A 26,509-nucleotide genomic window follows, 5' to 3' on the forward strand; every position below is an offset into this window, starting at 1 on the left:
GGGTTTTTTTAATCTTTAAAAAATTGTCTTATCTGTGCATCTGTTTTCAGTCTATATCTTTGTTATATATCAGAGAACTTCAGAAAAAGCAAGAAAATCAGGTCTTAAGGAAAGTTGATTAGAAACAGATGCTACCCAGGCTCTCTTGTTTTGAGTAGACCAATCCGTCTTGCTAACTAAAGCAAGGAAAAAATCAAAGATGAAGATATATAACTCTTACACATCCAGTTTTACTCAAGAAATGAAGGAGCTAATCATTGCCACATCTAAGCACTAACGCTTTAAACAGGTAAAGTTTGAAATGGCTATGAAAATAAATAAACATTTGTCTTGACAATATGGACTTGTAAAAGATTCTGTACTTTTCCACATTTGCAGATGCATAAAATCTAAAGATTCTGTTTAGATTATTAGATTATTATTGTATACACATCATTGCAATATTCCCAGGCATCAAATATAGAAGAGATTTCTGGGAATTTTTTTAGAATAAAGCTTGCCCTCTTAGTGTCAAAACAATAGTAAACTTCTCAACTATAATTGCTACCAAAGATTGTCCCCTAACAAGCAAAAGAGAAGAGAAACTCAGCTATGAAAACTGGCAAAATGCCTCATTATTCCTTCTTTATCTCTCAATTTTCTAGGACACTCGAACTATCCCACAACTACCTGTGTAGTTCTGACTGCAAAGTAAGAAGGCAAAGTCCTGAAAAACATATAACTAAATATTAGGCCTAGTAGATTTTAATTCAGTTTTGTATGTTCTTAATCACCAGCTGATACCAGTTTGAATTGCAGTACATCCTGGTGACACACACACCTTACAAGATAGAACTGAGAAATTATTGGTCTTCTTTTTCTTGTGCAAATATATGCTAAAAAGATATTGGAAAAGGGAATGTTATTAGGCAACAGTATGGGTTCTCCCATTTGGAGCATTTGCCAGTTGTCATCAGTGCATTAGGATTTCTCTGCAGACTCTCCAGTCAGTTCTTGGGTTTTAGTAAAGAAGGGACTTGCATGAGTAAGTGGGTAATTTGATGAGCACTAGTCTTCTTGCAGCTTTTCTCTACTTCTCTAAGAAAAGACAGTGCCTGCTCTGAATTTCTGCAGGAAGGACAGCAGTTTCTTTCTCCCTGTTCCAAGGGCTCTTCCCTCATTTTTACAAAATGTGCAGAATACAAGGGACATCCACAAAAAGGCATCTCATCTCAACACCATTGTTACTTCCTCTCCTGGCATTGTATTCACACAGGTTCTTACTATCCACTGTTGATGCCAGGACTGCCTTTGGCTTGCATTTCTTTGTGGGACCTCTATTCCAAGTACATTCAATAACATGGAGGAGAAAACTATATAAAATCCAGATGGCTCTTTGTGCTTTAAATTGTGCTGACCGCCCCTGAGACTGGCAATTGCAGCAGTTGTTCTGCTAAATCTGTTCTGTTTCTCTGCTGCAGAACTGAATGAGCATTTCGGCTTTCCCAAAGCTAGGGGAATTAAGATTATCCTCAAACTGGAAAACTGTGTGAGAGCCAGAGGGCTTGTGCTCAAGCACTGTCAACCTAACAAACCATTCCTGTGTCATCCTGACACTAGAAGCTTCCCTGTCCCAGTCTCCTGTTGTGGATTTTGGTTCATTGGGAGGATATTCTGAAAGACTTCCCTGGTTTTTCAGGAAGTACAGGAGAGACAATGAACGCCGGTGGAAGAAATGGTCCCATATACCACCTGAGGAAATCTTGCCTCTGGAGACCAGTGAGACAAGTCATGTTAGTCTGAAGGTAAGAGAAGCACAGTGCCCAAAGCTGGGTCTTGGATTCTGTCTGCTAGAGACCATCAGTGCTGGGGTGTTTAGAAGCTCTGACTACAGTGCAGACTCTGGCTCTGGTAGAACTAGGATCCGTTAATTTATTTTTTTTTCAACCCTCGCTTGCTATATTGAAGAAAAAGATTATTCCCCATCTATTGCTCCCTGATAGAATATACCTGTTCCTGTCAGTAAAGCTCATTTTGTGATGGGGGAATGGAGGGGTATTGATTTCCAGTCTTTCTCTGTTACAAATGATTTCCCTGTGCTTTGTTATGCCTCTGTAATGTCCAAGAGCATGAAAGCAGCAGGCAGAGGGCCTGGGAGTGGCGTGGATGTCCAACACTTTCTGTGGCATGTAGTGGCCCTCCCTAGAGAGAGAGGCTCATGCTTCTCTGTGTGGCACACACAGACATTATTAATCTCTCTGGATCTGTGAAGTGGGGAGTAGGTGATAATTGCAAGTTAATTATTCTTCTTTGTTCTCAGATCGACGAAGATAAGAGACGTGACACCACCCAGAGACTGCGCCAGGGCAAATATGACAAGAAGGTAACCTGACTGCAGTGTCCACAATCACTTCCTTGCCCTTATGATGCTCTTCCTGGGAGGAAGTTGTTCCACCTCCTCTGACCTTGCAAAATGGCTTGATCTTGTAGAAGGAATAAGCTATTTATTCCCTATCAGGTGGTTTGTATTTTGCTTCCTGACAGGAGGCAAAATATTAGACTCCATGAATACCCAGCCCAGTCCAGGAGCACAGAAGTAGAAACACAGGGACCAAAAATCTGATACGTTTTGCTACTGCGGAGATTAATAGATTAAGGGAGGACAAGCCATTTACATATCAATTCTTATGCTTTCAGTAGAGCTGCTTGCCTGCCTGAGGTATATTCATGTTGAGTTAAAATCTGCATAATTGACAGTTCTAAACAGTAAATCCTATGAAGAAAATATAACTCCAGTACTTATTAGCTGATAAACTGAAACTTCAACAGTGAAGCAGTAGGCAGGTGTTTCTGAAGTATTTCTTTGTATGGACATTTCTTGGAAAAGAAGGACGAATTGCTGTTGTACTAAAACTATGACTTTTTTCCCCACTGGTATTTTTCCTTCAGGTGGTAATCCTAAAGGATCTCAAAAACAGTGATGGTAATTTCTCAGAGAAGCAAAAAATGGAACTGAACAAGGTACCTGTTACAATTAGCAACTGGACACAGCAGGATGGGATGGAAACTATGAGTGAAGTCATTGCTTTCCAATAGCCATATGCTTGTGCATGTTTGTGAGATGGATGGGTAATGAGTTCCTCAAAGGATATTGTTTGAGGAACTTTCTCTTTGTGTGTGTGATCTCATCAACAGTTCAGAGTCTGAATAGTATACCAATGAAGCTGAAGATGAATGAAGTAATTCATGTGCTGTCATACGGCCTTATTAAATACATTTTTATAGCTGATTCCAAAAGGCAATGCACTCTTTTAGCTCATATCCTGCTAAGTCATCAATAGCACAACGTTGTAGTTAAATCTTATTATTGAATGCCAAGTGCAGCTCTTAAAATATAAGTAATACTCTGCTGGCTTGTGCATACAGAGTCTTCCAACATGGGACATGAATTTGGATGCAGTACTGCATCTTTTTTTGAATGGTTTTCTTTTCACACAACACAGCTATGCTGTGAATTCAATAAGCTGTAAAAATACCTCAAAGTAAACTATAGTTGTCTATTTAAATGGACAAAGTCCATAATTTCATGCAGTGTAATTAAATTTTTATTACTTGCTCATTTACTGATTCTCAACATTCTGTCCTTGTCAGCTGGGAGGTTTGAGAGGCAATAATGGATATTACAGGGGGCTCTGGAATTGACTTGCAGTATCCAACAGCAGCCATTTTTTTCTTCCTAATCCAGAAGGCTCTGGAATAACAAACATCTTCAAGTACTTCACTCAGTGCCTTAGTACACACTGGTTTAAGGGAACCTCATACATCTTATCAGGGCCTGAGATAAAAAGCCATGTCACATAAGTATCTGTGACCTGTGTTTCTGTATTAACAATGATTGCTTTTAAAAACAGATGAAATGTTTCTGCTCTAGCTCCTACAGGTTGATTATTACAATTTGACCAAGTTCTATGGCACTGTGAAGATAGACACCATGATCTTTGGGGTGATTGAGTACTGCGAAAGAGGTTCTCTGCGGGTAAAGAATTCTCCTTAAACCCCAAAATTATCAATTTTCAAAGTAAGAAAATAAATCCCCACCTCTATGTCTCTGGCCCTCATGCAGCAGCTATGGACTGAGCAAGTGGTGGCAGGTTTCTGACTCCCAAGTTTTCTATCCCTTGCTTGGTTCTCTCCAGCCTTCCCCAGGTGTTGCTGTGTCAATTTGATGGTTCTCAAGCCGGGAGAGGATGAGGTGAGGTGGAGGCAAGGATAAGTACAAGCAGAGCTCTGCCCAGGCCACACCAACAACATTTGTATTGTGGCCCCAACTGGAAGCATATAGGATATAACTTTATGTTCATTTTCCAAGTTGTAGCTGTTGTCTCTGCTGATGCCCCTGCGGACCCCAAAGTGCCTCTAGAGTGTGCAAGGATAGAGAAAAGAATATATCCATACTAATAAGGGACAACTATGGCAAATTCCGTGTTGTAAGGGACAGCAACACTTTATTTTTTTTATAAAAGAAATGGTAAATTGATGCCTGGCAAAGTTATGAAAAGACTTATGGTTTATTATTACCAATATTATTTCAGTGCTAATCATGAAATGATGGTGGCGTCAACTCTTCTGTGGGCATATATTGTCTCTGCTTCTGCATTCATACAAAGACTCTCCTGTAGCAGCGAGGTCTCTGGAACAAACTCACAGCCAGGCAGCAAAATAACAGCTCCCTCTCTGAGTACTTTTCTTGTAAAGTGTCATACTCATGGAAGTTTACTTTTAGCAGTAAAGTAAGTGTAAGTGTAAAGTCAGGTCATAGTGTGACTGGCAGGTTAAGATAAAGGAACAGTCTACTTTGAACTTATAAGGCCATGAGTAAATTGGTAGGAAATGGACTGCGAGCACAAAACATGAAAAATCCTCTCCTTTCCTCTTGCACACCTTGACCATTTGTGTCTCCGTTATTTTGTTTTCTTAAAGACTTAGCTTTAAGAACAATTTCACAATTTATCTTTAATTGCACAAAACCCTCCTTTCTGGAGTCCCCACTTTTCTAATGTAAACTTAAACTATATTTCATATTCCCTATTTTTGAGTGACTTCTGTTCTAGTGCATGTACTCCGTGTAAAAAATAAAGTTGCTGGTTAAAAGGCTCTGCAATTTGGATACTCATATCTCATCTTCTGTTTTCTCCCCGAAAAACTTTTCTTCTCTTGACAGGATGTTTTAAATGATAAAATCTCCTATCCTGATGTCACGTTCATGGACTGGGAATTTAAAATCTCCGTCATGTATGATATTGCCAAGGTAAGTGGGCTGCTGACAGTGTGATGGGAATCAACCAATCATCTGAGAAGTGTAGCTCTCAAGGTCTTCTCCTTCTTGGCTAGAGCTATATGTCCTTCCACTTTTTTCTCCTCTGGGGACAAGTATATGAGGCAGGAGAAACCAGTGGCTCTCGGACTGAAGGAGAAAATAGGGGCCAGAGCTGGCTTTGGGCTTTTTATAAATAAACAAATAAAGCATGCCTCAAAGAAATGTGACCCAAAGATCAGAGGGTTACAATCTGTTGACCAGTGGCTCTGATTAGTAGGGCTTAGGCAGTCACAAGATCTGCAAAACACACTACTTTCTGGCCTCAGGTAAAGCATACAAAGCAAAACTGTATTTTTTCAAATGACAGAAGTATTTTTATTTGTATCCAGAGATGGGATCAACTTTTTCTAAACAAATTGTTTATGTACCATCCTGACTTTTTCACTAAAGTGAGAAACTCTAGTTTCTCACTACAGCTATCCATTTCAAGCAGTTTGAGAGGGAAGAAATTAGTCTTTTATAGAAATCAAGGCTATTTTTCAGTAGCTTTCAACAGATCTTTGCACTTTAGGTCCTTGTTCTAGGAAGAATCAATATGCATGGTAAAGAAATTCTATTCTACACTGGAGACTTGTAACTGTTTAGCTGGTAGTTAAGAAGCCTTTGTAATTTGCGGGTATAATAATTCTTTATACCTCTGCAGATAAATGTAAAGAATCACCTCTGTCCTTTGGCTAGTGCTCAACTGCTCTCCTCTTCCTACTGCTGGTTTTTAATTGGACAGTCCTCCTGTTTCCCTACATCCATAAGTTCAGATTTAGTTTCCAAGATAAATGGCTCCACTGTGTCTGTTCTAAAGAGATATTGAAAATCTTGTGCTTTATTAAAGCCTCCTTAATCCAAATTGCCAGAGTTTGTTGGCCTTGTTAATGAGTTTCAAGTTCAGTTAACGTTCAGCATTAAGTTTGACTTCAAATAGCAGCAGTGGAGTTTCCCTGCCTCCTCATAGCATATCAAAAACCCAGGGTATTTTTAACCCTTTTCAGTTCACTTTCAGATGTTTACTTAGCAAATAGGGACTAGTACTGTCTCCATTTATGAGGAGAGAGAAATCCCAGTCCCTCTGAAGGGAGTGACCAAATGCCAGTGACTGCACTGGTACCAAGACTTCACAACCAGTCATTTGCTGCACCATTGGTAAAGGGGACACAGCACCTAAGGATGGATTGGTACACTGCATCTGTTCTCTGGAATGGCTCCTGAGCCATATTAGCTATGTTAGTAGAGATGGTTTGCAAAATCTCCTGAAAACTTGTATGTACCCAGGAGTATCTGGAAAATTACTGTAGTTTGGATAATCTGCCAACCTCTCCTATTCTTAGACCTGATACTGGTCTAAGAAGCTTCTGGGACCTAGACACTTCCATGAAATTCTTGTATTGCTGTTCCCAAACCACAGCTCCAGGCACCTTGTCTATTTTACTTGAATGGCTTCTCTCTTTACAGAAGTCACTTTGTGGCTTTTCAGCTCCGGTTCCTCTCATCTCAGTATCCATCCTCTTCAAGTCCAGCCCCAGCTCTCCAGGCTGTTAAAATCCCTGTGACCAGCTCCTGTGATTCCTTTGCCTTTTTATATGCTTCTCCCTCTCCACACCACCACTTTCCTACACTCTGCTCTTACCAAACAGTCCTAGTACTTTGCCTGGTCTTCATCTGGCACAGAAGTGCTGCATCTGTTTCTGAACAAAGGCTGGATCATTTGTATTCCCTGGTACAACTAGCCAAGTAATGACTATTCCTAGAGCAGTCCCTAGTTCACTAGAGAAGGTGGGATGGGCAAAGGAGAAGGCTTGAATCTACTCCATTTACTTCCACCCCTCTTTGTTTTTTTTCCTGTCTTAGCTGTCTCTAGGATTGATGGCATCACCTGTAGCTATATGGATTTGGCTATATGTGACCAAAGAGATCTGATGAAAGGTCTGCCAAGAAGGAATTGCAGTAATCAAACCTTGCAGTTATTAGTGCATACACTTGTCATTGCAACACTATTTATTAAATAAGGGGCTGCTGCAGGATATTGTGCAAGGGATTGTAATATTCTTGCATTGTGTCAGGAAAAGGGTTCTCAGTCAGAATTAAAGCTTCAGAGCTCCAGAGCAGAGGTTACAAGAATGCTCAAGTATTTTAGAAGTATTGCACTGAAAGTCATAAATTTTGAAAATCACACTGTGAGTTCTTAACAGTTTCTTGTTTTCAGGTAAGTGCACAGGATAGTGGTAAGGAAAGAGGAAAATTTTATCAGATACATCTATAAGACTTCTGCCTCCAGAAATTTTTAACAAGAAAGCCTTGGGATAAGGAAATCAAAATTACTTTTGCCTATCATTTGATGCTGAGAGTGATTGAGAATTCTGCTGTAGCAATGGGTACATTTCCTGGCTGATGAAAGCAGGAGCTGGAAGAAGGCACAGCTGGAGGAAATAGGGCCTAAATGAGGCAAAACATCCTGGGTACTGTCATCAGGGCTGCATGCTAAAAGCTGCTTAATCAAGAAATGTGTTCCTTGGCTATAGTGTGCACACAATCTCTGTAAATTTGGCATGGTCTAGATAGGTCGAGGATAACCAGTCCAACAACATTCTCCAGAGATTGCATCTTTTGCAGGCTGCTTGTGTCTCAGACATACATCTGCTGTGCCCAAAACTCAGCTCATATCTCAGTGATCTGTTGTTGCATTTGCTGATCCATTCCCAGTTATGCGTAGCCAGTATTTGAAAAGAAAACCCAGCATGTCATACTGTGTATTCATGACCACATGAGCTATGTAACCCTGATTCAATTCTGTCTTTCAGTTATGCAAAAGGATGAGCTATACATGTAGGAGTCTAAGTGGAAGATCATTTAGAGAAGAAGCTAAACAGATATGACATACTTCTGGCTTCCACAGGATATAGATTGTGCTTCATATACTGAGCACAAAGGAAAGAGGACTATAGGAAGAAAAACAACCAGCAATAGACTATAAGTAGGTGTGAGTGTAAGTAGTTCAGAAGAGAGAGATGAAACAGAATAAATAATAGCAAGAGGGTGCAAATTAGCATACCTACTCCCTTCTTTAGTTTACGCCCACTTAATAATGTTCTTTTCCAGCTCTGCCTCAGTGCTAGCCCCTTCGCATGTATTGCAGCATATTAGACTGTCTTAGACTAAATGAGACAATTTCAGATGTGATAACTAAAAAGAGGCAAACTACACACCTTTGTATGCCTGTGTGTATTGTGAGTCAAGAGACTGAATCTCAGGAAATAAAGATGAAACTGCATTGGCCAGTCCTCATGATGCTCACTTTGTTGTTTAGCTCATAGATAGCTGATATGCATTGACCTGCACAAATAAAACCAGTCAGGTCAGAAGAGACCTTTATGATCTTCTAGTCTTATTCTCTGTGTGATATAAGCCCTAGTGCATCATCTAACACTCTGCATTGACCCCTCTTTAGGCCTGATTTGCAGAAGTGGATCTGCTGCAATGTTTCGAATTAAGTCTCTGGTGTGTGATAATCTTCAAAGACGCTTATAGATATAAGGAGCAAGTCCTCTCACACCTATGGATGTCCATTGGAGGAACATGTAGTTGGAAGCACTTTTTTTGTGTGACATTCTAATGAATCTGTATTAAATTTACCAAAAAAACATTAATTGCAAGTGAAATTAAAACTTCTGTGGGAGCAAATATACTTCTCTAATTGCTTAATTGTGTTCTAATATTGTCAAAACCCAAGATGTTATGTCAGACTATTGTTAACAAAGAGAAAGGGTGGTCTTCCATGACATGATCCATTTCCTCACTTCTTAACATTGACTGTTCCTATCATCTTGGAAAGTCTCCTCTACAAAATAATATGAAAGGGAGTTGTGATTTATGCATATCCATTGCAGATGAAGGCCATTTAATTACTTGGACAGACATTAGCATATTCACATTCTTGCTGAGTCTGGTAACAGCTAAGTGTCTCACATGTAGTCATGCTTTCCTCCTCTTTTATTGTCAATCACAGGGGATGTCTTACCTGCACTCAAGCAAAACTGAAGTCCATGGTCGACTCAAATCCACAAACTGTGTAGTAGACAATCGCATGGTAGTGAAGATCACTGATTTTGGCTGCAATTCAATTCTGCCTCCAAGGAAAGGTAAAAACAATGCCTAATTGAACTCTCCCTCATGGTTTCCAACCCACTGGAATTTTCTTAACTTCATAGACCACTATGGCCTACAAAATGTACAATATGATTTTAATTTATGTAGCAGTCATTATACAAATGATATCTGAAAATACTGTCTTAACACAACAAAAGAAAATTATTAGCAGGTAGAGAAAGTGAGAAGGAAAGGAAGGATGCATATTCAACTCTCAGTTTAGAAAACAGAGATTTCACATGCGGCTGAGGTGCAAGAAACATTTTCAGCATCCAAGTCCTCCATGCAAACAAATCTCTTCAGCATTAATGCCAAACTTGTGTGAAGAAAAAAAGGAGTTAAGTACAAGTAATCTTGTCATTGATTGCGTTACCACAGTGCTCTGTGATATCATTTGAATGTTAACAGTCATGACTGATAATCCTTAAAAAAATCTGTAATGATATGCAATGATAACTTTGTTTTTCATTCCTTAGGTAGGAAACTAACAATATGTGTGCAACCAAATTGGAATAATTTTAATAGTTTTTCTTTACATTTTCTATTCACCTCACATTCATAGAACAATTTTCTAAAATAGAAAATTTTCTAAAATAGAGCACTCTTTTCTACTCATCTTTTTTTCTAACTTGATCTGGAGCAAAAAGATGAGCCCATCTGAAATGATGTCATATGAATCTGACACAGAGTAGAGCTTGGGGAATAATAAGCACAGCACTTTGCTGTAACTGCAGCATGTGACCTGAGAAGAAACTGTGGTTGCAACTGGGTTGGAGAAGATTTTTACATTCAGACACAAACATGCTCAAAAGTAGCAATAAATACATAAAAAAAGAGTAAGCAAAGTGCACTAAAGGTAAATGCTCTATTCATTCTTCATTTTACAAATTTCATATTTAAATTTATATTATTATTACATTTTAATATATCTATCTTCTTTCATTGTTCATAAACAACCTCAAAATTTCTGGCTACTGGATCTCTTTCCTTGAAGAAAACTTAGTGTTTCACAAGAGACTGCAGATTCAGTGAGGCTGGATGTTGCGGCCTGATATCATAACTCTGTTTTCAGGGTTACTGTGTTCAGGTCACTGTTATGAAACATCACCAGCATGTCACAACAAACTGTTGTACCATTGAGGTACAATAGTGCTCGTTGCACTAGAAATATAGATTAATAAAATCTATAGAAAGTAAGTGGTTATGAGCAGGTAATATCATGTCAGGTTCAAAAGCACTTGAGAATTATTTCAATAGCTTCATGATATCAAAACCATTGGGAAATACCGCAGTCTTCTCATCTGACACCTTGTATAACAAACTCCTTGCATCTAGCTCAATAATTTATGTCTCAGGGGTTTTTTTATTATAGCACTGGCATTCCTTGGTCTTATACAAATGCACAGGCTATTTCTAAGAAGCCCATGAAAGGTAGCCAAGAAAAGCAAGGAAATATCATTATAGCCAGTGGATGCTCTGAGAAGGATCACCTTTTTTTCAATTACTGCTCTCCCTTCCCCTTTTCCCTCATCCCCTGTTGCTGTCTGGATCTTCAGACTTGTGGACAGCTCCTGAGCATCTCCGTCATGCTGATGTATCTCAGAAGGGTGATGTATACAGCTATGGGATCATTGCCCAAGAAATCATCCTACGCAGAGAGACGTTCTACACCGGACACTGCCGGGACAACAGAGGTAAATCCACAAATTTCTCCTCCATTGCAGCCTTCTAGGATGGTGTAGCTGTAACTGGCCTGTTCTCCATGTTTTGTGAAAGGTACTGTCTCTGATAACTGCTTGAGCTGCTTCTTTCAGTGTGTAATTAATGAAAAAACTGTTTGAAGAATCTCACTATGGGGGCAAGTGTCCTTATTTTTCTGTAAATAGAATTTGCATTGAGTTTTCTTGCCCTTTCTCTTCCCTCCTCACTTCGGCCATAGCATTACAGAAGTTAACATTATACCATGCTGTCCAGTCTTACTGTAACATTTAAAGGCCACAAAGGTCTTTCTATTATGACTTGTGCACAACATATGTCACTCATTTTAAGCAGCATAAATCAGAAATGTCAACACAGAACAAGAAAAACTCAGCAGCATGACACAAAAACAGTTGACATTTAAAAACTGGCAATTCAGATTTTATTCAAGCCAGTTATAATTAACTTTAGCAATTTAACTTCTGTCAGAAAAATCATATCCTCCTGTAATGCGTCCATTAAACCACAGACTGTGCATTTTGTGACATTGTTTTTGAGTGGCTAACAGCCAAGTCAATCCCAATTCCCAGAATCCAGGCATTATTATATACCAGAACTGACATAAAAACATGTGTGGGTTTGGGATTCTCCTAGTGACAGTTACTAACAACAATTTAGACACTGTCTTTACGTCTGAGTCATTCTGTTAGATCCGCCTCACATTTGTTAAAACATCTAGAGCAGCAGCTCAACAGCCTAATAGCTCTTTTCCTGAGTTACATTTGAGAATAATTTCTGGGCCATGTTCATCATCCTACATTATCTCAACTCTGTGCTCATATTTGGGGAAACACAGTATTTCACATCACTGTCTCTTTAATATAAATGTAGATCTAAAATATTAGAAATGCCTGTTCCCCATAAACAAAACTCTTCAGGATTCCATGCTTAATATAAGGTAGAGAAAATGAAAGTTTTTCTATTCTTTTTTTCTTGGGAAGAGGCAGGCACAATCCTCATGAATGCAAGGATTTTACAAGTATCGCCAACATAGGTGGAGAAAGTGCAATGCCCTTCCTTCCTCATTTTGACTTGTAAAGCAAATCCATAGCAAAATATATTCTTTTAACTACTTGATAAGCAGTTATAATCTTTCTGTGCTGTGTTAGTGGCTATTAAGTTAGCCTCAGACACAGTGTTTCCTGGCTCTTCTGAGATGTGGTGGCATCCTCACTGCTCTGTATTTGACCCTGGCTGTCATAGTCAGAACCTTGTTTTATCTTTGACCTGTTTCTTAAAATTGCATTTTGTCCTTTTGGAAAGACTGTCCCTTTCAAATAGCATTAGGTTAATTCATCCAACTGAAAGAATTTTTAGCATCTAAGCTAGGTACCTAACAGCACCGAAGTGCTGTTGCTGGAGATGGTCACATATCAGCATATTGGGTAAGACAGCAATGACTTCACTGGCCATGAAGCCTGTTTGGTAGGTCTGGATCCACTGTAACTTAAAAAAATAATCTGCTTTGTAAATTTCAGTTGAAATTTTAAGTTTTCCATTCAGTGAGAAGATTGTTTTTTCCACAAAGCTTTTTTTCCTTAAAAGCATTAGTAGATGTCTAAGATATATATCGCTGATCTAATGGCTTCTGGTATTATTCTCGACTATTGATTATGCAATTTGAGTAAATGTGTTCATCAGTTTATCAAGTTTCATGTAAAAGAAATAAGTTTTATTATGTGTTGCTGAAGTGGCTCCTCATTTAAATGCCTGGATTCATTCATTAGCCAAGATGAGCAAGACAGTGAACCATACTTACTCAAACACCTCTGAATTCTCTTTGCGGCATCATCTAACTTTGGAAGACAGTAGCTCAAACTGGGGGTGACCATTAATTTACAAATTTCTAAGATAAAAAGAGAAAAGAACACCAAATTAGAGTCAATGGTAATGGACAAAGAAATGTTCTGGTTGCATGTTTGATTCATTTGGTTTTCAAGTCACCTGAAGAGTCTTTCAATGGCTAGGCTCTCAGGAGTTAGTCTCTGCAAGTTAGAAGACATGATACTGATATTTCAAGACAACTGAACTGCTTCTCCAGGACTTCACTGACAATAGCAAGGGCTGTGTTTAGATTTTAAAAGACTTATTAAAAACCCCATACCTAGGCTCCATCCACCAATTTAGAAAAAGGAAACTCAACTTCAAGTTACTCAGTGAGCCAATTTTCTCAACCTGCAAATATGTATCAATCAACTTAATGTACAATAATTTTGCTACTAATGAAAGAAAGGAAGTCCCATAGGATGACAGGTATACAAAACTGGATTTCTAATGTATAGAAGGAACTAGGTCATAGTCCTCTTCACTGATGTCTGTGAGACAGCTGTTCCCCATCTGGTTACTCCACTCTTCTGCAGAAACACCTCATTCACTGCTCAAGACTGTGAAATCTTGTCACGTATGAACGCTCAATTCAAGCTGCCTCCTTGTTCCACTACGTTCTGCCACTGGCTAATTGCAGTGCTGCTAATAGCTGCTGTTACTTCCTCTCTCAGGTGTGCGTGCAACATGGAAATCCAGCACATTCCTCTTGCATACATGAGTCCTACACAGACTTTCCTGTCTCTGTCTCTTCTTCTGCAAAGAAGATTTCTTTGCAGTCTCTCCATTCCATAGCATTTGGGACACTTAAGGCTCCAGCTCCTTCTCTAGTCTTTAATTTCTGTACCAAAAAGCTGGAAGCTGCTGCATCATTTTAGGATGATCATGCATGCTTAGCTGCCCTAGACTTGCACTTACCATCGTGATTACAAACCTTCCTCATGTCATTATACGCTTCCTTCAGTAAAATTGTATCCCAAATATAACCAGACATTACTAAAAAAATGTGTTTCATGCTTGTTCACAGATGCCTTTCAATTTCCCTTTACTCCAAAGTTAAAATTACTTCTGTTTTTTAAATCCCTCCCCATCTGGAACTCTTGAGATCTTCCGGAGAAAGACAAAGAGAGATGTTTTTGCTTTAGCTCTCATTTACTGTGCTTAAGTTCAGATGTGCAAATGCAGCCTGATTTTGATGTGTTCAGAATCCAAATAACTTTCATAGAATGGTTTTCATGACTAAGAGGACAAATGAGCTAACAATGCAATGCTTTTAACCCATATATATTAATATCTTAGTTTTAAGAAAGTTGAGCATCTGCAGGATGATTTGTACTGCTCTGACAGAGTTGTATGTCTCAACACTTTTGATCAAGTTGCAATGGGCTTTTCACATTGTTTTTGCTATAACTGTACTTCATGCTGAGAGGCACACTAATAATGCCCAACATTCATTTGGGAAGATGCCATAACCATGTCTACCGTGACCAATAAATACTCATGTACATTTCTATTCATTTTGCTTTCAGGGGCCTTCAAGACAGCCTGTTTTGATCTTGTGCCATATATTTAGAAAACATCCAAAGCTGAAATTCACATCAAAATGAGGGAACTGTCTTCAAGAGTTTTGTTTGCACAGTAGCTTGTAACCATAGAATTCTATCCACAAGCAATGTCCTTCTTATGCTTTTTTGTTTAAAACTTTGATCTTTTCCTGTGTTAGAGAAACTTTACAGAGTGGAGAGCGGCAAAGGAGTGAAGCCTTTCCGACCAGATCTGACCTTGGAAACAGTGGGAGAAAGACAGGTGGAAGTAAGCTAATAATTAACTAGGCCATTTTCTGGGTGAAGGGTGGAAGTTCTGGCCAGACTAGAGCCCATGATCATGGGAAGGTAAAAGCCATGCTTTTTATGCCAAATACCCTAACCTTGTGGGAAGAAATGGCATTCCATAGTTGTTACCAGCAAAGTGGAGTACAACTCATGGAAATTATTTCACTAGAAAGAAATAACCACTTATATGGTGCCACTCTTCTGACCTATTTTAGATATCTTTGAGATGGGATGAATCACACCTCGAGTATACCTCTCTCCACTGATTTTACAGCCCCTAAGGCTTCTTGCACAGGTGGAAATGTCTGTATTGTAGACATCCACATATTCAGCAATGAACCCCATTCTTTTTGGCTAAATCACTAGTTTCAGAAAAACACCAAACTCAGGGTATTGGAAATATGATTACCACAGCATTTACCTCCATGTCAATAACTGTACCTGCCTCCAGCTACAAGACTGGATCCATTTACTTGCCTTTCATTTATGTACTGCAAATTCAAGTTAAGATTATGTCACTAGTCATCACAGAGTTAAGTTTAGGATGCCTGCAATGAGTGTTCTAACCATAGGTTCAAGACAGTTAGTCACATGATTTAATATGCTGCCAGTCAAGAGTAACCAGAAATTCCCTAATGAACTAGTGCTGTTTAGCACTACTCTCTGTCTATATTCATAACTCATGTGGACTTTCCTTAAATTTTTGTTTGAAGTTGTATACACTAGTGAAGAGCTGCTGGGAGGAAGATCCAGAGAAAAGGCCTGACTTTAAGAAAATTGAGAGCACTCTGGCTAAAATATTCAGGTGAGCAGCAGGGGCTCTGTTTTAAGATGCTCCAAACTCCTCCTAAGTGTTAGAAAGCTCACATTTTTAAGTGTGTAAACTGCTGTGATAATGATTCAGTCAGTGGAAAAATCTAGTGTTGTTCACTTATATCTTCTTTTATTCTTTGGCAGAAAGGTAGGCGAGCATGTGCATGTGTATGTGTGCAATGTACTAGCTGAGTGAGGGTAAGGCAATCACCATACCTCAAATTGGTACATTGTGAAAGTAGCAAGCTGGATAATTAGAGATTTAAACTATTCAAGTAATTCAATCCCTGTCTCTAGTCAAGAGTTGGATAGTGACTCATGTCGTCTAAGTTTCGGGAAGTGAATGCACATAGATGTTTCGAGGATGATTTGAAAGTTTGGATGGTCCCAAATTAAGCTGACTAGAAATGTTGGGTCGTAACTCATGAGAAGTATTAATTACAGGGATTTGATGGTACAAAGTTGTGGGAAAATAATAAGGGCCATAGCTGGATAAACCCTATGGGGTTATACAGGCCTTTCACCTGGACAATGCTGCATTGTTCCTACAGAGTTTGGTATGAGTTAATTATTTTGATGACCAAACAGTGAGCTTTTAATCACTTCTCTTGGGCAATTGCTCCCCAGTTTTTAAAGCTGTTCCCATCAACAAACCCCAGTAGTACTTGCATTATTTTCTATTCTACATGGGTAGAAGGACAACCGTACTATACATAACTGAATGTATCTGTTGAATAATATTACTGCAGCTGAATAGAAAGGCCTCCTAGTTCATCTCCTAAGCTTCCATCCCACAAAAGCAAATAGGTTGCCTCTTGCCACACTCAATATGATGTTCTCCTCATGGGGGTCTAAGATGTCGCATCGCTGACATTACTTTAAAGTAAGAGTGATTTTAAAGTCCAGTTGGATACAATACTAATCTGACTCTTCCATTCAGCCTGGTCCCATCTACTTTCAGACTGCTTTGGCAAGTGCAGGCTGCCTAGATAAACAGGGGTTTGAGCAGCTCATGTTACCATACTTCTGCATCCAGGGGTTGTTAGTAGGCAGGAGTCTGCAAGATCTTGTGAGTAAGAAGAGCTCAGGGGCTCCTTTTTGATCTACTATATTGTTCTGTTTTCTAAACAGACAGCCCCAAATTGTCTTAATCTTTCTGGCTGAAGTCCCCATCTAAACATTCTATGCAATATTCTACCTACTATTTTCGGCTTCCTCTCAGAATTTGAGCTTCTCAGTTACTTTTTACAAATGAATGTTCATGGATTACCCAAGGTAATCTGGAACTGACAGTATTTTCAGGGCTAGGTGTTGGTCGGGTGCTTTAAGAATTACCAGTTGCAACTGACAAGTGTGGATCACTGACTTTCAACTCATAAGCCCTCCAAGCAAGTAAAAGAATGGTGCACTTGAGGCATTTTGCATTCTAACTACATGGAAGTCAAATGCTGGAGAAGTTTTCCGTTGTTCCTTTCTTGCCTCTTTTTGGCTGCTCTCAACAATGAATGTCTATCAGTCTTTCTTCTTCACTCCTGTGTAATTCTGTTACTTGCAGTAACTTCCATGGCCAAACCAATGAAAGCTACATGGATACCCTGATTCGGCGTCTACAGCTGTACTCCCGGAACTTGGAGCACCTGGTGGAGGAAAGGACAGAGCTATACAAAGCAGAGCGAGACAGAGCAGACAGGCTTAACTTCATGTTACTTCCAAGGTAACTGGCCAGGAGGATTTTCTGTGGCATTTTATTTATATATATCACCTGATTCTTGCAAAGTAGGGGATGGGATTAATGTTAATGTTCTATTTCTTTCCCCTCTAATCTAATCCTGCTAGGAAGGAAAGAAGCAGCAGCTGTCCCTGTGCTCTCCACCCCATGGTGGAGTTTCACGTCAAGATGGTACTGGGACCCATTATCTTTCTCAACATTTCTTCATGCACAGGATCCCCCTTTCCAGCACAAGCCTCTTTTTCACTGCTTTCCTTGGAACACACAGATCTACAGTGACCCCACATCACGGAGCTCTGTTCTGCTCCAGCACCTTGCTAGGTAGAGGGTGTGTCTCCAGCTGGAGAGCAGGAGTACAGTCTGATTTTAGGCTGGGATTTAGCAATGTACAGAGGGCTAAGGTTGGTTGGGCCATACTAGGCTAGATGGATTCTTCAGAGAATGAAGAATACTTATCCTATCGTATAGGATAAGTATTATTGATATTCTAATATTGGTAATGTCAGTAATTTTGGTATTGCATACATTTGCAATGGTAAAAGTGCCCTATCATTACTATTTTCAAGGGTATTTCAGTAGTCAGAGTATTGATTTTATCTTTAAAAAAGATAAAATCTTTTTATTGTCTCATCTTTTAAAAAAATGTTTGTTCAATCCAGTTTTGGGGAAAATTTGAAATGATCTGGCTGTATAGACAGTGCAACAAGGAATCCACGTCTTCTTCCACTCTTTATTGTTCCTACCACTCTTTTATTGTCCCAGTGTAGATGGAACACAGCATTGTGCAAACCCTATAATTTTCTGTGTCTCTTTCTGTTATTCTCTTCTAATATCTCCACTAGGAACAGATATTTTCCTGGTTTTAGAATTGCAAGAAAATGAAGGTCCCTTTGAATAGATATTGACTGTCATGGTATTGAATTTTTTTTCCGTGAAATTAGCAGACTATGATATGTCTTCTGAAATCAGGAAGAGGAGATTTAATTATCAGGATGAAATTACTTCTACACTGTGAAAACAGAAAAATATGTTTGTTCTTACTTATTGTATGGTAGAATGTAGGTCTACCTGTCAGAAATTCTAGAATTTCAGTTTTAAATTTGACTCAATATCCCTGTTTCTGACCTTAACCAAGCTCAGTTGCCTGTGTCTTAGTTTCCTCATGGCTATTAACACACTTAGATTTTGTAAGGCTGTAGCACATTAATTACCATTAGTAAGTGCTTTGAGGTTCCTTGCTGAAAGGCATTATGGGCATCTAAAATGCGATTACAGTGGCAGTTTTCAGCAAACTATTTGATGTTTCCTACACAGAAAGCAATGCTGTGGTTGGGTTGCATGAAAAAATACCTTTACTAGAAAGCACTACTCATCTGTCTTCCTGCCTTCTCTTCTTCCACAGGCCAGTAGTAAAGTCTTTGAAGGAGACTGGCCTGGTAGAACCAGAGTTCTTTGAAGAAGTCACTATCTACTTCAGTGACATCGTTGGCTTCACCACACTCTGCAAATATAGCACCCCTATGGAGGTGGTAGATATGCTGAATGATATCTACAAGAACTTTGACCACATTCTTGACCATCATGATGTTTACAAGGTGATTAGCTCTGCACTTTTGTTCAGTTAACGACCAGGGGACACACAAATCAAATTGCATCCTATGGTGGATTTGGGAATCTGCCTTCTAAGCAAAGACAGAAGAGAGAAAAACAGGTCAGGATTACCTCATTTCAATGTGCTTTCAGTGTGCCTGCTTATACAGAAAATACAGGTTTGTTAACAGGAATGCAGGGTATAAACACTCATATACCCAAATGGTGTCAGCTAACTTAAACTAATCAATCCTGCTCTCCAGGGATGAAATGTTTAACCATGAACAAGAGGATCTGATAAAACCTTTCTGCTTTTAACTAAGTGTGTACTTTTCTGTGTCTGCAGGTAGTGAGTTCTAATTTTGTTTCCACAGGTGGAGACCATTGGTGATGCCTACATGGTGGCGAGTGGTTTACCAAAGAGGAATGGCAACCGGCATGCAGTAGACATCTCCATGATGGCTCTGGATATCCTCAGCTTCATGGGATCTTTTGAACTGAGACATCTGCCGGGTCTGCCTGTGTGGATTCGCATTGGAATTCACTCTGGTACACAGTAGTGCTAGATCAACGATGACAATATGTTGTTGCCTTGTTTTTGAAAAGAAGTGACTCCCATACAAGGTCTGGTAGTACATCATACCTGATTGCTCTCCTCATGGGGAATCAGGTTGAAAAAATGTACCTAGAGGAAGAGCAACAGAAATAAAATGTCACAGTTTTTCTCCCCTGTAGTGAAATAAACCCTACCCATTCATTCACAGCTTAAGTCAGTAGCTAGGATGAACAACTGCCACTATTCCTGGTATGATTAAACCAATTGTATAAGCCTTCATAGATTTTTCCTCTCTGACTAAAGTGGAGATCAGTCATGGCCAGCTATGCTTACCTAGACAAAAAATGAAGACCTGTATTTTATGCTTTTGGAGGCAAAAGTTTTGTGAAGCCTATGCAGGAATTAATATTTTGATTTCTCTATAAAAATGCTTCTTATCAAAGGGGAACTCCAGATAGTTCAACAACTTTGGGAAATTCATCATCCACCTAAACACCAGCTGCCAAGGGAGGAACATATCAGAGAAAATGACTGAGGCACTGGGAAACTGCTTGAGGCTCCACTATGCACCCTTTCGTAATGAAGCTTATTCTATTTTTCTCTTGCTTCCAAACCCGACAGTTAATAACTGTACTTTTTTTTCTGCATAGAAAAAATTAATACTGTGCAGCTGTGTCCTTTTTACGCTCTTATTAGATTATGCAAGACTAACAGAGCTAGGCTTGGTTTGGAGGAAGGGGAGATCAAAAGATATTGTGGGAAGTGAGGTACAGAGTATTGCCATTGGTGAGGAATGTAGAGCTCCAGCAGGCACTGCACTGCTCTGCAGTAGTGAGACACCTCCCAAACAAATAGTCTCTTGATCCACCGTTTCTTAATGCTCTGCATCTCATTTCTAGGTCCATGTGCGGCTGGTGTGGTTGGAATAAAAATGCCTCGTTACTGTTTGTTTGGAGATACAGTAAACACAGCTTCGCGGATGGAATCCACAGGCTTGCGTAAGGATTTAATTTTAGCTGTCAGTGTAACGGGACCAAAGGCTATTGCTTAGTTTGTGACCACAGTGTCTATTTTCAGCTGAGAACAATTTATTATCAGCTTGCAGAAGTTTTAGAGATAAAGAAGCCCTATTTGTTTTGATTACCAATTACTTAACTGTCCAAAGTGACAGTGGGCACTTCACTGGGCAATGAAGAGTTGTTCCTTGTTCACGCTTCAGTGCTGGTAACGGGGAGTTTGTAGACTGGTTCACTGCCTGAATTCCTCTGGAAGATATGATACTCATGTGCCTGGATTAATTTTACTCTATGAAGTGTAGATTTTAGTCTGCCCTAGAATTGTATCACAGCTTTGTTGACTAAATATACTGACTGTGTATTTTAAGTTGAAGCAATTATGTCTTCAACTTCAGCATTAGGGAACTGTGCCAAGAGCGTTTTTTTTTCTTCTACCCAGTGTTTTCCCATGACCATTCCCTATATAGGTCTCTAACAATTATGCTTTTCCTTTTTGGCATCTAAATACTACAGATACCATTGGCACCTGTATTTCAGATCAATGGCTGTACGAGTTCCCTAGATATACCATGTAGTGGAGTCAAATTTTTCATACAGCAGTGTAATTGCTTCTCATTTAATTTAACTCTCAGAATTTATGTTGATAACAACTGAAGGAACTTCTGCTATAGCACCAGTTTTCACGTATACTTAATGTGATTACATGGTAAGTTTCCAGGTTGAGCTTTCATTGTCTCTTTATTTTTTAGCTTTAAGGATTCATGTAAGTGGTTCCACTATTAACATCCTGAAAAGAACAGACTGCCAATTCCAGTATGAAGTGAGAGGAGAAACGTACTTGAAGGTAACCTTTACCATGCACATGCAGGAATACAGAGAAGAGCGATAGTAAAAAGTATTATACAGCTGAGAGTACCACAAACTTAATTAACAGCTGGGGAAAAAGAGTTACAGATAATTGGTATCACAGTCTCTAGTGGTTGAAGAGACTTCTATAATAAAGACGATGCAGGAAATGAAGAGCTCCCTAAGTCATAAATAAAATTACAACATAAAGATGTGGAGAACAAATGAAACATACCACTTGGAACAGAAAATTGTGGAGTGAATTCATCTGATGAAAGGGAAGCTGTACTGTTAATTTGCTTATACTCCAATATCTGACTGTCCCTCTACAATCCATTTATTTCAGTCTGTTACACTTGTCTGTCCTTGGGAGCTGATGGCAGGCAGCACAGCTCACCTCTCCCATGGTGTGTGTTTCAGGTCACAGAACAAGGAAATGGGTGTGCAGCTGCATCTACCCCATTATTTTTCTTCTCACATCTGATTTTTAATCCTTTGCCATCAGCACCAGTTACTGAAAACAAGCAGAGGCAAACATGGCAATGTGTAATACAGTATTATTTAAGTAAATTAACTACAGGGAATTTCATTCTAATTCCAGGATTGTGCTTTCTTTTCTTTGTCATACATATTTAGGGCAGAGGAACAGAGATTACCTACTGGTTGACGGGTACTGAGGACAAGAAATACAATCTTCCAACACCTCCTTCTGTGTAAGATGGTCTTTATATGTGTCAAGGGAAGAGAAATCCCCATTCTTTGTGCTTTAGCCTTCATTGTTGCTCCCTGGCACTTGTGGATTTTTTATACTATTGAACTTATCTTCAGTAGTTAGAGGCTTAACAGTGTATATACATATAAACATGTAAATATTCATGACATGGGACTATGTGTGTGCTGAAGGTTATTTGTCTATATAAGCATTTAGAAGGTTCACTTCCTTGGAAGGGAAGTAGGACTTACAGGACAAGTTGCTGATATAAGGGCGAAAGATGGACAGAAGAATGAAAAACATCAATATTCCCAACAATTTAGTCCTAGTGGCACCTGTGTGTCACAGTATGGGAAGAGGATAACGACAACTGAATGTGCAGCTCTCTCTAATACCAGAAAAGAGCCGGTGAGCTCTTGTAGGGAAATTTGTAGGAGGAATGAAACTTGCAGGATTTTAAGCAGTATTCTGCTACAAGAGGTGAACAAAGTTACTGTAATACTACCCAGGAATAGTCTTTAAAAACTGAACGAGAGGTTACCTTCTAACACACAAGAGAGAAGTTATCAGGAAAAAATACGAAGTTGATGTCCTGGGACTGAGCCATAATTTTACATTAGAATTGAATAAAATACAGCAATAGTGGAAGGGTTGTTTTTGGGAAACTATGCAAAACTGAAGTCAGGATAACTTGTTGCATTTATTTAGTATGTATTTTGCATACGAGTACTGCATTATTTCCTGCAAACTCAATAATTGTGCAAGTTTCTCACTTGAAAGGCATAAGTAAATGTTACAGATTACGTCTACTACAAAAGTTTTCAGTCTTACTCAATGTGTCCATTGCATGAATAAAATTCTCTGCCCATTTATTCCTAGTACATTAGAGAAAAGAGGAGGCTAAGCAAAAGATGAAGGTTTTATTAGGGCATTAGCAAAACAGAAAAATCAAGTTTTTAATCTACTACAGAATCTTATGAACTTTGTTATTTTTTTAATGGAAAGTACAAGTGTTTGAGCTGAGCAGGAAATACTATCAAGAATACTTCTATGGTACATCTCTTTCATAAATTCAGAACTCCTTTTCTAAAATTAATATGATCTGTTGAGACTATCAGAATTACTGAATTACCAGTTGTTCTGGAATTCAACTAGTGAAAGTCCCTCTAGAGCTGGATCACAGTGATGTTTTTGTTTTCACTTCCTCATATAGGACTGCCCCTTAAAAATTGTCATATGTGTGGTACTCCAGCAAAAGCCAGATATACCGAAGAAATTTCCGAAAAGATGGCAACTCTGTTACTAAAGGCTGCATGAAGTTGAATAGTGAAAGTGCTGGTGCCAGTAATGGTGTTGAGAGCTAGAACCTATTTTGATTGGGATTGAATCTAATTTGTGTCTTCCTTTTCATGCAAATGATCATGATTTTTTTGGAAGGTCAATAATGACACAGGTACAGATCTCCTGTGCAAAGACACTGATCTATACTATCTGGAAAACTCACAAGGAAATCCTGACTTCTATTCCCAAATTCAGAAGCTGAATTTGGTCCTGTCCACTATTTTTATCAGTAGTGTGTGAATGTCATTAAGACAGACGTGGGATAGAAATATTTTAAAAACACTGGGGACCTGGTGATCACTAAAAACGGGACTCACTGATTTTTTTTTCCATCCTGTTGCTTTCAGGGAGAATCAGCAGCGGTTACAAGATGACTTAGCAGAGATGATAACCAATAGTCTTCAGAAAAGGGAAAATGAAGGATCCAAGGTGCATGAGCTTTCACGGGTAGCTAGCTACCGATCAGGTACCCTAGAATACCTGCAATTGGTCAGCACAGAGAATTTTACCACATATGTTTAAAACTGGATGTCTAGTATGACTCAAGAAGCTGCAGCAACTCTCTGGAGAACTTCATGTGAAGGCTGGAGGCTTACACTTTCAGCTGGAGGAGAAAGAAAATACCTTTCTAAGCATCCTTTCTACCGTCTGACCTGCTATCTGTAAATCAAACCTCTCTTCACTGTAACATTGAAATTGTTGGATGACTTCAGTAGGACACATGCAACCTGATTTGAGGTAAATGAAAATATCTGCACTTGAGTCTGGAAAATACTGAGGTTTTTTGGTTTAGTTAGGTTTTTTTAACTGTGATAGCCTGTTCAATAATCCACTTCTGAAAATATACACAGTAAAACCTTAATTTGTCACAAATTTTAAATGTTGTATTTAATTTGTAACTTTTATTTGAAGAAAGATTTGCTGTAATATATTTGAAAATAACATCAAATATATCATATGTAAAACCTGGATATGTTGCTATTTTGCTTCTTCTGTTGTTTTCCCTGTGTCTCACATGTTTTGTTTAATCAAGCTGACTTTGTTCAAGAGGCAACACTTCTGTTATTTACATTGGGAGATTACTCCAGAAATATGGTTTCTAAAGCTTATCTGAATTTTCTGGGCCTGAAAAATGAAACTTTCTTCCAAAACTACACACTTTCATATCTCTTTACCACTTCTGCTTCTGTCCCCAAACCAGAAGTGAAACAGAAATTAAGGAAATAAAATTATCTGAATTTATTAACCTCAGAATCTTTCAATTCAGCTTTTGGATGCAGTTTCACAACCAAGCAGGTTTTACTCAAATGACTCGCTCATTAACTGACATCATGGCATTTATATTAATAAACAGCTTTAGAAAACAACAAAAGCAGAGGGAACGCATGTAAAAGAAAATCAGCATTCATATAAAGAAATAACATCTACTGAGTGAAACTTCTGCAAGGACCTTTTGTGCATTGGTGGCTTTCAAAGCAGAGCTAATTCTTCCACCATTGTCAAACATCGGTCAGTATTCAAACAATAAAATTGGTGCAAAATCATTGGTTTTAAACAGCATTTTTTTCAAGTAAACATAAAAAAATTTAAAAAGAGTGAGCCAATTCCTGTGTTTCTTCTTTGTCAATATAAATTGGCTTTGTAAGAACACACACACACAAAAAGAACAATGTAGATGTAAACAGATCTGGAATGCAAAGATTCCTGGAAAAATTAAATAATGAGGTGCCAAAGGGCTTGTACTCTTGCCTAATGAATGTAAATTCCTACACCCAAGAGCACAGTAGAGAGAAAGACCAGAAAACGCGTAACCAACAGCCATGGCTTTCACATTATATGTAACCAATCTTAAACTCGAACTGGCACTACTACCACACCATCTTCTGTCTGTGACCTAATGAAAGCATTCATCTGGAGGAGAATAGGAAAAAAATATTGGTATTCTAAAACTGGTATGTATTAGAAACAACATCAGCACAGTAAGAAAGTATAAAGCCTGCTACTTCCTGCCTCGTGGTGCCAGTCGACAAGCTTTGTCTATTCTTGGGTGTGAGGGCTCTGCTGCTGGGCACCACTGGGCTATTACTGCATCTGATATGCTCAGCAAGTGTAGCTGTAATGCAGTGACAAGTGCTGGACTCATCAAGCCTGAAGAATCCCACTACTACTACTATCTCAAGCAGAGCTGTTCTGATCTTTGAAATAAGTCAATTTTTAAAGAGGAGTTTTATGGGTTCCATCCTTGACACCTCAACAAATTATTTTAGAGCAAATGTCTGCTAACATTGACTGAGACAATTAATTTAAACAGTGCTTAGTTTGCAACAGCCCTTCTCTTTCCAGCATTCTTCAGATAATAAATTTAACATCTTTTTGTGAAGATAAATAGTTGCCTTAGCAATGAGTTGATGGACCCATCCTCTGATAGGTTTGTTTTCCACATGGTTCTGTCCCTGCACATATCTGTCACCTATACATCACAATAAAATCAAGTTTGACTACTCTTTTAAAAAAATTATTCCTGAATTCTGGTTTGAATCTGTCTTAGATTCAATGTCTTATCATTGCATTTTATTATCAAATGTTAGATCAAAAAGTGCTCTACCACCAGAAATCTATCCGTGAAAGTCCAGTCATCCACCTCTCCTAGTTGTTTTTTTTTAAGCAATGAAGTGTTATATTAAAAACCTAGTGTGAGAAATAATTTTGTTGTCCAAGTGGAAAGGACTTTGGCTTCATCACCATTCATTTGGACTTAACTCACACACACACAAAAAAGGTTTTCTGAGAATCCCTGGTCCGGGAGCATGTGGAAGCAAACCTTTCCAAACACACAACAAGACTTTTGTAGCTTTGGGTCATGTTCAGATTCCTTCCCACTTCATTTTTATCATACATAGAATCATAGAATAGTTTGGGTTGGCAGGGACCTTTAGGTACTGGAAGGTGCTATAAGCAGCCTTCTGTTCTCCAGGCTGAACAACCCCAACTCTCTCAGC

General features: G+C 38.8%; 1 protein-coding gene across 3 annotated transcripts in view; it reads left to right on the plus strand.

Moving 5' to 3' along the window:
• The window catches only part of GUCY2C (guanylate cyclase 2C), a 54,337-nt gene extending 29,640 nt beyond the window's left edge, over window positions 1–24,697 (plus strand). For 2 of the 3 annotated variants that reach the window (XM_027657116.1, XM_027657124.1), the window contains 16 exons: window positions 1,679–1,784; window positions 2,300–2,362; window positions 2,929–3,000; window positions 3,911–4,015; window positions 5,201–5,287; window positions 9,354–9,486; window positions 11,050–11,187; window positions 14,799–14,887; window positions 15,621–15,712; window positions 17,276–17,434; window positions 18,852–19,044; window positions 19,414–19,588; window positions 20,495–20,593; window positions 21,361–21,455; window positions 22,094–22,170; window positions 23,858–24,256. In XM_027657116.1, coding sequence (XP_027512917.1) covers window positions 1,679–1,784; window positions 2,300–2,362; window positions 2,929–3,000; window positions 3,911–4,015; window positions 5,201–5,287; window positions 9,354–9,486; window positions 11,050–11,187; window positions 14,799–14,887; window positions 15,621–15,712; window positions 17,276–17,434; window positions 18,852–19,044; window positions 19,414–19,588; window positions 20,495–20,593; window positions 21,361–21,455; window positions 22,094–22,170; window positions 23,858–24,032 — 1,858 coding nt within the window. In that variant the 3' untranslated portion in view covers window positions 24,033–24,256. Of the gene's footprint in view, window positions 1–1,678; window positions 1,785–2,299; window positions 2,363–2,928; window positions 3,001–3,910; window positions 4,016–5,200; window positions 5,288–9,353; window positions 9,487–11,049; window positions 11,188–14,798; window positions 14,888–15,620; window positions 15,713–17,275; window positions 17,435–18,851; window positions 19,045–19,413; window positions 19,589–20,494; window positions 20,594–21,360; window positions 21,456–22,093; window positions 22,171–23,857 lie in introns of all 3 variants that reach the window. The other variant, XM_027657110.1, reaches the window with a different exon arrangement.
• Window positions 24,698–26,509: the final 1,812 nt, after the last annotated feature.

Source organism: Corapipo altera, unplaced genomic scaffold (genome assembly GCF_003945725.1).
Source record: "Corapipo altera isolate COAL_440 unplaced genomic scaffold, ASM394572v1 1, whole genome shotgun sequence".
In the NCBI taxonomy this organism is placed as follows: Eukaryota; Metazoa; Chordata; class Aves; order Passeriformes; family Pipridae; genus Corapipo; species Corapipo altera.